The following is a 16,255-nucleotide window of genomic DNA, read 5'->3' as shown; positions in this document are numbered from 1 at the left end:
AACTGCATATCAATACGAATAAGTATTGATATTGGTTTCCGTTTCGGTTTTGCCACATTAGTATCAATACATGATATAATGTTAGTGGATGTTAGCTACCCGGTGGTTTACTACAAAACCAACAGAAATTCAACAATCAAATTCAAGTGATAAGTATTATAAGTATTATAAGAACTTTTATAAGTGTATCAAGTATTGTAAAGTTTTTAAAAGAATACCGTCAAAATGGGTTTCCCAAAGTTAAAATAGCTGCAAAAGAAATTGCTCTATTAATAGAAATACCAGGACAATTTCCCGAAGAATATCAAGTACGTAAACGACAAAAAAAAACACATTTCAGCTATGAAAACAGAGATGAAACGCCTCTTCATAATCCAGAAAAAAAATTTGAAGTGGAGTTTTTTCACACAATAATAGACACAGCCATTAATTCTTTGCGAGAAAGATTTGATGTGTTAAACCACCATTGTTTAAATTTTGGATTCTTATACAATATTAATTTATTAAAAAACTGGGAGCACGAAACATTAAATCATTGCAAAGATTTGGCTATTTTATTATCAGCAAAAGAAACATCCGATATCGACGCAGTAGAACTATTTGAAGAACTAAAAATATTTTGTCAACTTACCGAACCAAATAGTTCTCCCAACATAAATCTTGAGCTTATTTATAATAAAAAATTACAAGAGATTTACCCTAATATTACAATTAGTTTGAGAATCGTTCTAACGATTCCGGTCACTGTAGCGTCAGCTGAGAGGAGTTTTTCTGAGTTGAAACTTATTAAAAACCACCTCAGATCAACCATGAGCAATGAAAGGTTAACCGGATTAGCATTGTTATCCATTGAGTCCGATTTGGCGCAAGAATTGGATTTAGAAGACATCGTTCAAGACTTTGCTTCAAAAAAAGCAAGGAAAGTTAATTTTTAGTTTAGTACACTTCTGTGGACTGCGAATTGTAAACATTATAACTCAAGTTGAAATACATATTTTATATTAACTATTTTATTAATATTATAACTTTATAAGATTATTATTTTTATCATCATAGATATAAAACGTTTATTAATTTATGGAAATAACAATATTGTATTAACTTTTTGAAATTTATTAAATACAACAATAATTTAAAATTTAATTTGTAATATGTTATTTATTATATTAATAATGTGATAAAATTGTATACTATAATATATTTAGCTTTTGATTGAAAGGGGCGGCATTACGTTTGCCGAAGGGCGGAAAATTTCTTGCGACGGGCCTCAACTGAAGCGTTTTCATCACATATTTTACGAAAAACGACGTTATTCCTAATTTTCCAGTTGCTTAACCAACCTTGACTAGCTTTAAATTGTTTATGGCCGAGTTTAGTAGCAAAAAATTCAGCCTTCTCCTTTAAAATTGGTCCATTTATTGGATTGTTTAAATCTCTACATTGAATAAACCAATTGAGTAAACTAACCTCTATATCAGGATACTCACAAATCTTCATTCTTTTCATAGACCCTTTATTAGTTTCGTATTTTTGTAAAATATCGTCTTTATTTTTCAGAATAGTTGAAAGTGTACTGGATGGAGTATTGCTTTAGCAATTTCATTTTTTTGTTTACCACTTTTTGTCACCTCACTTATAATGTTCACTTTTTTAGCAATTGTTAATGTAACCAATTTACGTTTAAGAGACATAACTACAAATTGAACACGCTACACAGCGAAAATATACGGCAACTGCCGATTATTTTACAGCACAATTGTACATAGGATAATTTCATTTGTACATATGTGATTGTAAACCGGTTATTCTAACGATAAAATGTAAGAAATGTCTTCGAGTTATCTATGCTCAACTATTTTTATATTTGCCTAATCGCGACAAATGTTGCATTGAGTGTATAGGAATTGCCTAGGGACAAAAAAAAAATTCGAGTTATCGAGGTTCGAGTTATCGAGACTCGACTGTACATTATAATATACCTAATAGTTATTAATATATACCTTTTAAATCAAAAGATATCTTCTAGTTCCTACATTTTACATTTTACAATTTGCAGTTATGATAACGTTCTTGTATGATAAGCCAGCCAAATGCCTTACTGCGAAGAAAAAATAGGTCGACAATATCTTGAAAGATTAGGCGAAATAATACGAAACAAACGTGTAATACTATAATCGTACTATGGTATTACATTGACTATTTTGAGAAAAACATTTTTTGTCGCCCGGTGAAAATTCCTTATAAATGTACTGTGGTAAACCATAAACTATAACAGTTATGTAATATAAAAATACAATACAATAACATATATTTAGTCTACAATTTCAAATATTTCTGTTGAGTGGACATTTATTATTTTGATAGTATGAAAACTAGAAGTATTTTAAAAGTATTCGGAATACTTTTGAAGTATTCTAAATAATGTATTTGGAATATAATTTGTATAATGTATTTGAATACATATTCGGAATACTATTTTTTGTAAATATTCGAGTATTTATTCTAAATACTTTTAAAAAGTATTTTACCCAAGTCTGTTAGATAGTTATTGCTGTTTTGATTTTTTTTTTCAAATGTATCTGGTATGTATAATGATTTATTTAATGAAATGGTCGAAGTGCAAAGAAAAGAGTAAAATACGTAAGTAGTATGTTCAAATTTTGAAAATTTGATTCAAAACTCATATCATTATCGTGTTATAGTGATTTGATATAACAGTCTAACATTATAATAGTGGTGAATAAATTACGGGCATGCGCAGAATGCATTAGGTGCATTCCTGTGTTTAGATGCTCCTCTCTATGGCTGCATCATAGAGTAACGCTGCCTATGTTATTCTATGTGCTACATTAATTTTTCGTATCACCGAGGCACGATGTAGATTATCACCGTGCACTGAAGAAACCCGTGATTCGGGTCGTGAACACTAGAGACCTCTCGTAACATAATCTCTGTAATTGTGACTTTGCGTTTTACTGTGGTTGCGCGCTCAACAAATAACAATTAGCAATAGTCAACGATTGTGTCGATTGCAGTATTGTGTTCTAGTTTTTTATTAATTTATATATAAATACGTATAAGTCAATACTTATTAATCGAAATTTCCTAAGTTTCTATAGAATTTTGAACGTTCTTTCATTATCCGAACAACGTAATAGTTCTCAATACTCAATGGTAAGGATCTTCAGGAACACGTTTGGCTTTTAACTCTAGTATGGTGCAAATAAAATGAATTATGTTTTAGTTTTCTTTGAGTTTGTTCAATGACTTACTTCTACCATTCAACACGACTTACAGATGTTGGTCGGTGTCAATGCTTCCAGGCACTGAACGGGAAGATGTAGAACGTGGTGGAAAAAGTATTAATTGCTTTGGGTTTGATTTGGGTTTTGCACAATATTATACCTAAATATGATGGTTTTAGTTATAATGCCTCCTTCGGCTTTGGATACGTTAACTCGATTAAATATCAACTATCCCATGTTGTTCAAGCTTTCCAACAAAAAAAAAAACAGAATAACACACTGTGGAGTTTTAGAATTTATTGCAGATGAAGATAAAGTATACATTCCATATTGGGTAAGTATAATTATATATATTATAATTGCAACCAAAACATATGGTGTATTTGTTTTATTTTGTTGTTTAGATGATGAAAAATCTCTTATTAGATGAAGGAGATATGGTTCAAGTAGAAAGTGTTTCATTAGCAGTAGCCACATTTTCAAAGTTCCAACCACAAAATTCTGAATTCCTAGACATTACTAATCCAAAAGCGGTTTTAGAAAATTGCTTACGTAATTTTGCTTGTCTTACTACTGGCGATGTCATAGCCATTAAGTACAATCAAAAAATTTATGAAATGTGTGTTTTGGAGACTAAACCGGGTAATGCTGTTAGTATCATTGAATGTGACATGAATGTGGAGTTTGCTGCACCAGTTGATTATAAAGAGCCTAAACATCAAAAAAAGGAAACTTCAGAAGAAATGATGGTTGATCCTGCTGATTTAATGCCAGAATCAACTGGCTTCATAGCTTTCAAAGGTTCAGGAAATAGACTAGATGGCAAAAAGAAAAAAGATAATGTTGATGATCAATTAAATCATGTAAAAGTAGCTTATCAAAGAGGTATACCTGACTATGACTATACTATAGGAACATTACAGTTCATAAGAAATATACGTCCTCTGATTAATGATAAAGAGGTAATTACTTTTATATTTTTCATATATTCTAGCATTTTGAGTTTTTAAACAATATAAAAATATTTTATTTCATTATTTCTTTTTGAGTGAATACAAATTTTATAATCATGAATATTACATTTTGAAAATATAAAATATATTTAATTTTCAGAATGAAAATCAAGATGGATTTAAAGCATTTGCAGGTTCTGGATCAGTACTAAAGACCAAAACTAAAAAGAAATAAAAATATTTTTATATTTCCAATCATGTACATATATGTTAATTATGAAAACAATTACTGTTAAATATAAAATAATTTATTAACATTGTTTACATTTTTATTATTATTTAAAACTAATATTAAAAGTTAAAAATTAATAATGATAATTCTATGAGAGCTGTAAAACATGTTCATAATACTATTTTTGTATTTTAATCACAGTTAATTAGGTTTCATTATTTTTGTATTTGAAAACCATCAAATGTGTGTTATTTCTATGTTTTATAGAATTCTATAGTAAATATTTAGAAAATAATTTAAGTTTATCTTAAAGCAATAAAATAGTAACTAATACTCATTGAATATATTTGTTGGATTCAGTGGTGTGCACAGGGGAGTGTCAGGAAAATATGATATCCCCCTTAAATAGTTTAAAGTATCTTTATAAATTATAAAATAATGACTAAAAGAAAAAGAAATTTTCATAATAAATCATCATCATTATCAACAAACATGAAAATTTAAATGACAAAAATAGATCAAATTATTCTACAAGTAACCCTAAATATAAATTTATTTTTTTTTTAATAAATAATTCCTTCCATTTAAGGAAAATTTAGTTCAAAATTTTAAAGTTTGATTATTAAATCATAAAAATATTATATCTAGCTTATGACTAGTTATATCTAAGGCTATGGCGTACATATTTTACATATTTATAAAAATTAAGTGCACTTGGCCTTCTAAGTGTAATAAAGACCTCTTTTCAAATGTATTCAAACTACTTTACATTTTTGTAACACTGCCTATTAATGTTCACACAAAAGTTCTACCACATTAAAATGAAAAAAGTCTGATCTTTGAAATTCTGTTGGCCATTTAAGGCTTGATATTTTAGGAGTTCTAAATATTCATCTTGAAGTTGAGGAGGTAATTAAAACATTGGCAAAATCGTCATACTGACTTTATTTTATAATTATGTATATTTTATGATTATATATATCTGCTTACCCTGAACACAAAGAACCTTGTTTTTAAAAATTCCAAAAATAAATAAAAAGCATAACATACATTTTTTATTTATTTATTCACTTTTTTTAAAAGAAATAATTTTTATTCTAAAATAATCAGTTATTTAGATGTTTGTGTGTATATTTTTACCAGAATTTTGAGGGCTTAAAATAACTTAATGGTAGGGGGCAGTGGCAATATTTTGAGTAACAGTGTCCAATATTAACACGATAACAAAATAGCCAAAAGATTTTTGTATTGTGTGGTAACACGCCGTCCAAAAACTACGCAGTACCTACTATTATAGCAAACGAGTACCTAATAAATTAACTGAGTAGTTTATATAAACGAAAATCCCCAACCCGTTTCCAGAATTAAATCCGTTAAATCTGATTCAAAAGAGCAGACAAAAGATTAAAAAATAATTGATACATTTACATGAACGTTATGAGCACATGAACTTACATGAGTACATGAGCTTCAGCTTAGTTTTTTGTTTATTGCTTATAATCATTACAGGTTATATATATACATATGTATACACAGATTTTTTTTATCTAAGGTGCTCACGCACACTAATAGTCAATTTAGATAACGCGTCTCTTCAGTAAATCAAATTTATATAATATATATATATATATTTATGTAACAACAACAAAAATACAGAATTCATGATAATAACCTTTGAATATAGATAACTATTGCTATTACGTATAACTATTACGATATAATCGTAGAAGTAATAATAACATGTAATTTAAATTTTGTTTTATGTATTCTGATTTTTTTACGTCTCCGCCCACCACTCCTCAGTAGACCGTCGAGTTCTCTTCCACTACTCCGTCGTCAAACAAATCCCCTACACTTCACTGCTCAATAGAAACGTCGCACTCATCACCACCACCACCACCATCGATTGACGATTACATTCAGAAACGTGATCGATAGTGATTTATTTTTTAGTCTTATTCAGTTATTCGATCTGTTGTCAACGTTTGTCGTCAGGCCGTAGCTGCGATTGACAAACGTTCAAACGTTCTTTTGTTTTAAGTCTCCAGTGGCACATGTTTTGTTTAGTTTTCTATCGTCAATTGATTGTGTCGAAGAAATTGTTGAGTATCTGGATCATAAACGATCTGTGTTCTGAACATACGGAAATATTCTGTGACGTACGTGTGTCATTATGTCTAACAAAAAAGGTGTAATCAGCTTAAGCTTTAATCAGGACCACAGTTAGTTATTCATTTTCCATTTGACTTTGAATGATGCTCATTGATTTCAAACGTGCTATTTCATGTTTTAGATTGCATTGCTTGCTGCACTGAAACTGGTCTTAGAGTATACAATGTTGAGCCTATGGTGCTGAAAGAACAATTTGGTAAGTTGTGATCTGATAAATTAATTGACCTTAACAACCTTCTTTCTGTAGTATGAAAAAAGTATTTAGAACTTTGAATCAGAGGTTGTAGAAAAACATCCATACAATCATTACACAGGGTGAAACATTTTGTGAATTTGTTAAGTTCTATACCTCAATTATTCATCATATTCAGTAACTAACTTCATTCATGAATGCAACTATTTTTCCTATTGGTTTTAGATTTTGGTGGTGTTGGGCAGTGTGCATTACTTCATCACACTAATTTTTTTGCCATAGTTGCTGGTGGAAAATACCCAAAAACTTCATTGAAAACTGTTTTATTTTATGATGCTGTGAAGAAGATATTTGTCTTGGAAACCAACTTTTCTTCTCCTGTCAAGGCTGTACGTATGAAAAGAGACAAGTTAGTAAAATTGTTTGTAAAAAAATTTAATATACTATTGGTTAAAAATGTTACTGTAATATTTGGTACTACTTTTTATTGATTGAATTACCTTAAATCTGGAAAAGACTATTGTTTAAATCATGAAAGGAATGTAAAATCAGTGTACAGGCATTGGATAGCTATGATATACTTGATATAATATATTATGAGTTCTATTGTAACATTTATACTAACTGTTCTCACTTAGGGCAATTATTGCAACTTTGGACAAAGTTTTTATATTTAATAGTCCTACACCATTTTATCATGTTGCTACCTTTGACACGCGCCCCAATCCTTTGGGCTTGTTACAAGTTACTCCTATGCATAATGCTGAAAGACAAATCCTTGTATATCCTGGAAATAAAATTGGAAGCATACATATTTTGGTAATATTTGAATATAATTTATTTAATATTTTGTATTACAAAATATCAGTATAATTTTAGGATCTGAAAAATTTGGAAGAAAATAGTTCCAGTGCACCTGCAATAATAAATGCTCATAATGGAGAGATAACATGTTTGGCTATTAATCAGGAAGGTACACTTATAGCTAGTGCAAGTGATAAAGGAACATTAATAAGAATCTGGGACACTATTCGGAAAACTAAAGTAGCTGAACTTAGGCGTGGAACAGATACAGCAACATTATATTGGTACGTTATTTTATAAATACTCAAATTTTTACGTTAGTAAATGCAATACATTTTATTATTTATAAAAAATATTGATAAAAAGCAATTTAAAATGAATTATATAATAGCAACATACAATTATTAACTTACTATTAATAAATAAATTAAAATATTGATATTGTTTCAGCATGAACTTCAGTCCAGATTCAGAATTCTTATGTTGTTCTAGTGACAAAGGCACGGTTCATATATTTGCGCTTAAAGATCCTGATTTAAATCGTAGATCAAGTCTTTCAACTTTGGGTTTTTTCAGTTCCTACATTGAATCACAGTGGGCTCTTGCAACTTTTACAGTCCCTCCAGAAGTTGCTTGTATATGTGCATTTGAGAATCAAAATACTGTTATGGGTGAGAGTAATATCACTTTTTAAATCCTTGATATTAACAGTGACATTGAATACTATTTATAAAATAACTCAAGCTTTAGTGAATGAATATTATAGAAATCAAAAACATTTTTATTAATACTGTAAGACGTAAAGATATGGGATTTTGCCAAATTAATGATTCACTTTTAACAACAAAATTATAGAATATTTTAACAAAAATTTACAAATGGCATACTTTTAATTGCATACATTTAAGCAATATGATCTGATTGTAAGCATAAAAAAATAATTTTGTTTTGAGAATCACATGTTTGCTTGATATAATTGTATATTTTCTTTTTATAAAAATATAATATTCTTCATTTTTTGTAAAAAGCAATTATTTTTAAATAGCAACCTTTTATTTTAAACTTAAATACAAATAAAAATTATTTAGAACTCTAGTCATGTTTTATAATTATAATTTAAAACAAATTTAAAATTTAAAATAAATATAATTGTATCATAGATTATTTAAAATCAAATTCTACAGAAAATAATTAATTTTGTATTAATTATGTATTTATTTTCATTTTGAAAAATTCTTTATAATCCGGATAGTTCAAGAAAAAATAAAACTAAATTTTAAATTATATAAAATTATTACACACACCAACAGATTAAATCAAGGTGTTATTCATTAACAATTTCTATACATATTGATAATATTACAATAATATACTTCAAATAATTTCGTGTCACTCAAATTTTACATATTTTTTATAATAATAAACTGCTATATAGCTGTATTTTATTACATGATGATATAACACTGATATTGTTTGGTCTGTTTTGAAAATGGTAAGACATAGTTTATTGATTCCCGATATTGTAAAATGTATTTACAATAATTCAATTACCTGAAATGTGACTACACTGATGTGAGATTGCATTGTTACAACCTGTTATTTTTATATACTCTGTTTGGAGTAATATGTATTGAAAGTCTAAATATTATCACATATTCATGCAATCTATATTTATATATCATTTTCTAAATATACAAACTAATGGCTCAAAATGTTGAAAATTCGTTATTGTCAATTCAGTGTTAAAATTATAACACGACAGCATTTATTTTCCTATCTGATCATACTGATTTAAAGTTATCTAATAATTGTTTTTAAATTAGGCTAGACTGAGTATAGTGCTTCAACTAGTTTTATCATAAATTGGTTAGAATTGAAATACTTCATAATTGGTTTAATTACTTAATTTAATTTGTATTTATGTTACAGCTGTTTGCCTGGATGGTACTTTTCATAAATATACATTTCTAAAGGATGGTAGTTGTAGACGCAAAGCATACCATGTATTTTTACATGATTGTCAAGATGAAGAAATTTAAATACATCTTTTGTTCCCCATGTTCTCATATTTAGTCAAATAAGTTTATAAGTTATGTCCAACCATCTATATTAATTTTGTAAAACGAACATGTTATATTTTTGTAAAATAATTTATGTACTATTTTTCTTGTTTATATTTTGAATAATCCAATTATTGTTATATTATATTTGATTGCAATTTAAAAAACAATTTTTTTTTTAATATTTGAGAATTTTATATGGCATCTACGGTTAATATTATGAAGTACATTGTTGGACTTTTCATATTATTTAACTTAAATTAGCTTCAAAGTAGCTTTATACATATTTTCCCAGTGATATCTTATAATATAGTTATTATTTAAATTTAGTCGAGGTTTGTGATGTGTTTGTGTATTACGAGTATTATATGCTGGGCGTCAATTGTAATTTTTAAAGAGCTTTAAGTTTTATATTTTTATCAACTTTATAATTATATTTATATGTAAATTGTATCTTTGTGATATTGATTATCGCCTTGTATACAAAAATATACCGACCGGTAATTATTGCGTAGTATATGCATGTGCATTCATTACGTTTGCGTATACGTTTTGTTAAAAAAAATGATTCCATTTCAGTAATTTCACATGTTTTTTTTATTTCGTAACATTTTGGTTCCCCAACGTCATCAACCTAATGTCGTATATTCCATGATTCAGTGTGCGCTCAACGATTTTCCGTTCCATGACGATGGCGAGGTCGTTTGGGCGGCGCTTGATCAAGCAGCGGTACTCCTCGATAATCGTGGTGCCTGGACGGCGAGGTGGGGCGCAAAACACAAACAAAAGCCGCCACCGCCCGTTACCGACGTGCGTTGTGTGCGTCGCGACCATAGATAAAAAAATAACGTATATAAATCGTCGAATATTTCTAGTATTTGTAAATACAAATAGTGTGTGTGTATAACAAGTCGTTCGGTACGGTTTATTATGGTCGTGCATCACAGCGCGACGTCCGTCACTATGGAGGTGGACCCGCCACGGAACGCGAACAGCCCGGACGACCCGAAAATGGCCAATGGGTCGTCGGAAAACGAGAAAGCTGAAGACTCGGAATCATCAGAAGACGGTCCGTTAGACGTGGGTGAACATTATTTAGTTCGCCGGTACGACGACACATGGCGTGAGTACAGCACGATCATTAATACTGTTATTTAAGAGCTCGAAAAGGAAACGAAAAATATATACAAATCAAGCTTTCGATCTTTTTCTCTCGCGCGCGCGTGCTCGCGCTACACACCGACCCGGCCGGTGCGCACAACGTGATTCTTGTGTGTGTGTGCGTGCGCGCTATTTACTACGCGTACCTGCGAGTGCGAACGTCTCACCGCAGCGTGTTTATTATTATTATTTTGCCGCCGCCAACTAGGTACGCCACTGACGAAATGTTGTGCAATCTCCCGGTGAGCTGCAGCAACATGTGTGCGTGTACGTGTGTGTGTAATAAGTGTGATTATAAAATAATTATTACGATATCGAATATTATCGTTTCATATCTCTCTGAATTGCCCGCCTGTATTTTAGTAATATTCGTAAAAATGTGCTTTCCCCGGATTCCAGCTACTTGCGCTTCTCTTCTAATGTTCGTCTTGGACAACGTTTTCGTAACGTAGTTCTTCTCGTTTGCTTGGGAGCCGCGGGGAACCAGCGATGATGACGCGCGCGCGCGGTTCTTTTGTTCTCCGTGCGTGATCGGTGGGACTCCACTACTCCAGCGCCGTCGCTCCCCTCTCGCCTATAGCGTTGCCAGATCCGACGCACTATGTCGTCATATTGTTGTGGTCCCTCGACCTCTAAAAAAAAAAAAAACGTAAATAAATATACGATGACGTTTTTAGCTTCGAGATTCGCATCGTCTCACTCGTTCTTCTCTCTCTCACACCAGCCATCGTTCGTGCGCGTATTTTTTACCCGCCTATTTTTTTTCTGCTTTCCGGCCGGTTTTTTTCTACTCGCTCTTCGACGACATGCGGTACACAACTTCCACCGTTATTTGTTATTCGAAAATCTTTTTATTTTATGCTATTTTCTGGTTTATATTTAAATGTGATTTTGAAAAAAAAATGTTCACTCGTCATTCCCTGTCTCATTTTTCTATTTTCAACCCCATCGGCACTTTATATCAGCTACTAATTTTATTTCCACTGTCGTTTTTTATTGAACTTGCAAATTTACATGGAACTTAACAATGAGCATGCTTCGAAAAACGATGTATTTACCTCGGAAATGAGATAAATACTCGGTAATTCAGAACATACTCATATAATAAATAGCTTAAATATATATATACATATACTGACAATTAGGCTTGCATAATTTTTCTCCGTACAGATAAGAACGTGATATTTATTAGATAACTTATGAACAATATGTTGGCCCTATATAATGTTTTATTAAGTTAAAGGCAAATATATTTCCATTAGTATAAAACATTTACAGTTTTTAAATTTTATTAACTTTGATACTCATTTTGACACCAATTAATATATGAGGGTTAATAATATATCCAAATCTTCTTACACAGGCAGACACACATACGCATACATATTTTTAGCTTCTGTTATTTTAATAACCTACCTACATATTACAATAATACATAAAAAATAACTGACAATTCAGTAATTAAATAATGTATGTGTAAATTATTAAACAATAAATAAAAATAAATAAATTCAATAAGTTGTTATTTTAGGTATTTTTATCGATATTTATTACTATTTGAAAGTAGATGTTATATAGTATTTAAATATAAATTTGAATGTTTAATAATTAAACTTTCTCAACCTTCATTTTTTCAATATATCTTATTATTCTTTCAGTTTTATCAATTTTTTTTATTTTTATTATTAACACCATACCTAGATTATTAAAATTTAATTTAATTGGTAGCTCAATTGGTGATTAATGTTATTATTTAAATATTCCTGACCTGTTTATCTAATTTAGTAAGTTTCATAAATATATAATTTATTATCAATTGGTGTTTTAGATATGTTTTTAACAATTTTACAAGTTTCATATTTTGTCTGATCAATTCTTGAGTAATTTTTAACCTGAATTTTAACTATTAGCTTTATTTTTATATTTGTAAATATTTGAAGTATCAAAACATAAGGAATATCATAGGTTTTATTAATGATCAAATATTATTTCAATGAGTATTAATGACTCATCACTCATAAAAACCATATGTTTATTACCTTCATATACATAAATAAAATATTTTATGTTAGGTATTAACAATTTTAAACTGTTGTGTTTGACATGAGTCAATATTTACCTTTATGATCATTTTTTTAATTGTTTTCAATAAACTAGTGTTGAATTTATAGACATTTTAAACTAAATTGTCAAATTTTTAAAAATGTCTAGTACCTATTACAATTTATTCAAATGTATAGTATATAATAATTATTATACAATAAAATCAAATCAAAGGTATTAGTCATTGAGTATCTATACAGAATTAGATTACATTTATTGTTTATTTTTTTACACATATTTCATCACATGTTATCTTATTTAACACTGATATTTGCTATAAAACAGTCAGTATGCCATTAAAATAAATAAGGACAAAATGAATATTATCCTATTTAATTTTACATATTATTATTGAATTTATTTTCACAATTGTTTTACAAAAATATTCCTTGCATTTCAATTTTTTACTATTTTTATGAATCATATTTATTTTTACTATTTTATCTGTTATTGATCAACTGATAAACAAGTTCTTGTTTGTCTAATTATCATAAAACTATGGTTTATTTATTAAAATTTAATTTGAATAAAATTAGTAAAAAAAAAAAAAATGAATAAATAACATTTTTGATTTAAACTACAATTTGAATTATGAAAATGTTTAGCCTCTTCTTATGAGTACATATAAAAGTCATTCATTTTTGCACTGGAAATGTCTGGTAGCCCACTTTTGAGTTTTCAAAAAATATATTTTTACTCTGAATATGGGGGGGGGGGGGGGGAAAGATAATTTGCAAATAGTTTCTTCAATGGTTTCGTGTTTAAAATAAGTTGGGAAACACTGATTTATACATTATAAACTTATTGTTAAATAAAGGTTAGGTATTGCCATTTTGTAACTCATGTTTAAACAGTTAACCAAATCAATATAATAATTGGAAATAGATAACTAACTTGAGATACAGGTATTTACTATTTCAATGAGTTTTTTCATTTTACAGGATTGTAATTTTGGATTGTAATTTTTTAATGAAAACATAAATATATTACTTTATCTAATTTATTTTTGTTTGCATTTAATAAATATTTAATTAAAAATTAAATTATTTAAGGTATTTTATACTTAAAAGTTTTTTGAATTGTTTATTTTAAATGTAATACGTTTCAAATTTTATAGATCCAGCTGAAGTTTTACACACCAGGTTCAATGATCAAGAACATCATTTTGAATACTATGTACACTTTGAGGGATATAATCGAAGATTGGATCAATGGGTGAGAAGAGATAGGTAAGAATTATTTTTGGTGCAATTGATATTTTAATGATAATTTTATTATTGACTTATTATTGTATTATGGTTATAGGATAATGAATTCAAGATTTGATATATCGGAGAAAACTTGGAAACAAAAAGATGTAAATAAAATTTCAGATCTTCTAAATCAGTCTGATAGAAAGATTACTAGAAACCAAAAACGAAGACATGATGAAATAAATCATGTTCAAATGGTAAAAATAAATTAAATATTCATATTTTAATTACATGAGTAACTCTATAAATGTTTATTATTTTTTTTAAATTAGTCTTATGCAGATATGGACCCAACCACAGCTGCATTAGAAAAAGAACATGAGGCGATAACTAAAATTAAGTACATCAATAAAGTACAACTGGGAAAGTATGAAATTGACACATGGTATTTTAGTCCCTTTCCCGCAGAATACCAGAAAGAATCCAAAATTTGGATTTGTGAATACTGTTTAAAATACAGTAAATTAGAAAAATCATTCAAGTACCACATGGTTTGTAGTTATTTAAATCTCTTATTAATAATCCATTATTTAATAATAAAAAATATTCTCATATTAGAGCCAGTGCACATGGAGACAACCACCTGGTGTTGAGGTGTATCATAAAGGATCACTATCAATCTGGGAAGTTAATTCCAGTCAACATAAAATGTATTGTCAAAACCTTTGTTTATTAGCCAAGTTATTTTTAGATCACAAGACATTATATTTTGATGTTGAACCATTTTTATTTTACGTTCTTTGTGAAGTTGACAAAGTTGGTGCACATTTAGTTGGATATTTTTCAAAAGTATGTTTTTATTATAATTTGATAAACTTTGTAGAAAGTTGTGATTATTGATTTTCTTTAATTTTATGTGTAGGAAAAAGATTCACCAGACTGCAACAATGTTGCTTGTATATTGACAATGCCACCTTTCCAGCGTCAAGGCTATGGTAAATTATTAATAGCATTCAGCTATGAGCTGAGTAAGTTAGAAGGGCTTGTAGCCAGTCCGGAGAAGCCACTAAGTGATCTTGGTAAACTGTCATATAGATCTTATTGGTCTTGGGTACTATTGGAAATCTTGAAAAATACCTGTGGATCATTATCAATTAAAGACCTCAGGTATAAATATATTCAATAATAATAACATAAGAATTGAAAGTTAAAAATACCATCAATAATTGTATAATTTAATGCAGTGGGATGACTAGTATTACCCAGACAGACATCATATCAACATTACAGTCTATGAACATGGTTAAGTACTGGAAAGGTCAACATGTAATATGTGTGACACCAAAAAATGTTGAACAATTGGTTAGCTCAGAACAGTACAAGAGGCCCAGGTTCATAATAGATGCAAATGCTATTAAATGGACCCCAAAAAAGTATAATCCTCGACCTGGACCATCAAGGCATTCAAGAGCACAATACTTGGCTAGCTAAAGAAATTGATATAGAGTCTGTGGAAAAATTAACATACCTAGTAGTCATTTAAGATTTACCTAATGTAAATAGTTAATACTTTTTTACATATAAATTTTAATATATGTATTTTGGGAAGGCTTAAATGACAAGTGCTAATATCAGTTAAATTCTGTTGCTGTTTGTTAAGGACTGTTATGGATTATTAACAACATACTTTGAATTAAAATTTATATTTTTCCGGACTATTTTATATGTTCGATGATTGTTAGACTGTTAATGAAAGGTGTTGTAAATGATTAATGGCAAATACAATTGATATGACAAGGACATTAGCCTTGTGACATTTTTCGGCTTTTTACCCTAATACCCTATGGTGATTGTTTTACGTAGGTATACTATTATTATTAGGGTTTAGCGTGATAATATCATTGCTATTTTAAAATAAGTACCATATTGTCCCTTGTCATGCCTTTTCATCATGTGATAGATATTTATTTCAACTTTCCAAGTACACGCATAAGACATAAGTTGACATTTTAATTATCTCATTGTATTTCAATAATTTTCTATTTTATATCTTTTGTATTTATAAATTAATGTGCATATGCTTATGTTTTAGCGTAAACAAATAAAATAAATATGAACTATTGCATCAAAATTGGTTTT

General features: G+C 28.9%; 4 protein-coding genes across 7 annotated transcripts; 3 read left to right on the top strand and 1 right to left on the bottom strand.

Annotated features, from left to right (window-relative positions):
• Nucleotides 1-1,167: 1,167 nt before the first annotated feature.
• LOC112693783 (tigger transposable element-derived protein 4-like) lies at nucleotides 1,168-1,802 on the bottom strand. Its single transcript, XM_025568990.1, has 2 exons — nucleotides 1,468-1,802; nucleotides 1,168-1,398 (listed from the first exon to the last, which is right to left on the bottom strand). The coding sequence occupies exons 1-2, from the start codon at nucleotides 1,504-1,506 to the stop codon at nucleotides 1,228-1,230; spliced, it is 210 nt and encodes a 69-aa protein (XP_025424775.1). The 5' UTR covers nucleotides 1,507-1,802; the 3' UTR covers nucleotides 1,168-1,227.
• A 997-nt stretch (nucleotides 1,803-2,799) lies between these two features.
• On the top strand, nucleotides 2,800-4,489 carry LOC112693771 (ubiquitin recognition factor in ER-associated degradation protein 1). 3 transcript variants are annotated; one of them, XM_025568965.1, is made up of 5 exons: nucleotides 2,800-3,174; nucleotides 3,298-3,359; nucleotides 3,425-3,579; nucleotides 3,650-4,207; nucleotides 4,359-4,488. In XM_025568965.1, the coding sequence occupies exons 2-5, from the start codon at nucleotides 3,314-3,316 to the stop codon at nucleotides 4,431-4,433; spliced, it is 834 nt and encodes a 277-aa protein (XP_025424750.1). In that variant the 5' UTR covers nucleotides 2,800-3,174; nucleotides 3,298-3,313; the 3' UTR covers nucleotides 4,434-4,488. The 3 variants fall into 3 exon arrangements, with proteins under 3 accessions (XP_025424750.1, XP_025424751.1, XP_025424752.1); XM_025568966.1 differs by having other exon boundaries at nucleotides 2,800-3,212; XM_025568967.1 differs by having other exon boundaries at nucleotides 3,053-3,174; nucleotides 3,245-3,359; nucleotides 4,359-4,489.
• A 1,616-nt stretch (nucleotides 4,490-6,105) lies between these two features.
• LOC112693764 (WD repeat domain phosphoinositide-interacting protein 4-like) lies at nucleotides 6,106-9,769 on the top strand. 2 transcript variants are annotated; one of them, XM_025568958.1, is made up of 7 exons: nucleotides 6,106-6,652; nucleotides 6,724-6,798; nucleotides 7,078-7,204; nucleotides 7,434-7,614; nucleotides 7,675-7,883; nucleotides 8,050-8,270; nucleotides 9,529-9,769. In XM_025568958.1, exons 1-7 carry the CDS (start codon nucleotides 6,604-6,606, stop codon nucleotides 9,636-9,638), a joined length of 972 nt encoding a protein of 323 aa, XP_025424743.1. In that variant the 5' UTR covers nucleotides 6,106-6,603; the 3' UTR covers nucleotides 9,639-9,769. The 2 variants fall into 2 exon arrangements, with proteins under 2 accessions (XP_025424743.1, XP_025424742.1); XM_025568957.1 differs by having other exon boundaries at nucleotides 6,107-6,652; nucleotides 7,021-7,204; nucleotides 9,529-9,768.
• A 651-nt stretch (nucleotides 9,770-10,420) lies between these two features.
• Nucleotides 10,421-15,918, top strand: LOC112693763 (histone acetyltransferase KAT8). The gene is made up of 7 exons (XM_025568956.1): nucleotides 10,421-10,782; nucleotides 14,041-14,152; nucleotides 14,229-14,373; nucleotides 14,449-14,667; nucleotides 14,735-14,965; nucleotides 15,039-15,283; nucleotides 15,361-15,918. The coding sequence occupies exons 1-7, from the start codon at nucleotides 10,590-10,592 to the stop codon at nucleotides 15,605-15,607; spliced, it is 1,392 nt and encodes a 463-aa protein (XP_025424741.1). The 5' UTR covers nucleotides 10,421-10,589; the 3' UTR covers nucleotides 15,608-15,918.
• The last annotated feature ends 337 nt before the right edge of the window (nucleotides 15,919-16,255 follow it).

The sequence above is a fragment of the Sipha flava genome, unplaced genomic scaffold, assembly GCF_003268045.1.
Source record: "Sipha flava isolate LNK unplaced genomic scaffold, YSA_version1 99_pilon_pilon, whole genome shotgun sequence".
Taxonomy (NCBI): Eukaryota; Metazoa; Arthropoda; class Insecta; order Hemiptera; family Aphididae; genus Sipha; species Sipha flava.
This window is presented reverse-complemented; position numbering and strand designations above follow the sequence as displayed.

Excerpts from the sequence above, each read along its gene's own strand:
- LOC112693783 (XM_025568990.1), bottom strand. The coding sequence starts at position 1,506 with ATGAAAAGAATGAAGATTTGTGAGTATCCTGATATAGAG. Across the intron at positions 1,399-1,467 it reads GTGAGTATCCTGATATAGAG|GAGAAGGCTGAATTTTTTGC; the intron begins GTTAGTTTACTC and ends CCAATTTTAAAG.
- LOC112693771 (XM_025568967.1), top strand. Across the intron at positions 3,360-3,424 it reads TGTAGAACGTGGTGGAAAAA|TTATAATGCCTCCTTCGGCT; the intron begins GTATTAATTGCT and ends TGATGGTTTTAG. Across the intron at positions 3,580-3,649 it reads AAGTATACATTCCATATTGG|ATGATGAAAAATCTCTTATT; the intron begins GTAAGTATAATT and ends TTTGTTGTTTAG.
- LOC112693764 (XM_025568957.1), top strand. The coding sequence starts at position 6,604 with ATGTCTAACAAAAAAGGTGTAATCAGCTTAAGCTTTAATCAGGACCAC. Across the intron at positions 6,653-6,723 it reads AAGCTTTAATCAGGACCACA|ATTGCATTGCTTGCTGCACT; the intron begins GTTAGTTATTCA and ends TTCATGTTTTAG. Across the intron at positions 7,615-7,674 it reads TTGGAAGCATACATATTTTG|GATCTGAAAAATTTGGAAGA; the intron begins GTAATATTTGAA and ends GTATAATTTTAG.
- LOC112693763 (XM_025568956.1), top strand. The coding sequence starts at position 10,590 with ATGGTCGTGCATCACAGCGCGACGTCCGTCACTATGGAGGTGGACCCG. Across the intron at positions 14,153-14,228 it reads CAATGGGTGAGAAGAGATAG|GATAATGAATTCAAGATTTG; the intron begins GTAAGAATTATT and ends TTATGGTTATAG. Across the intron at positions 15,284-15,360 it reads TTATCAATTAAAGACCTCAG|TGGGATGACTAGTATTACCC; the intron begins GTATAAATATAT and ends AATTTAATGCAG.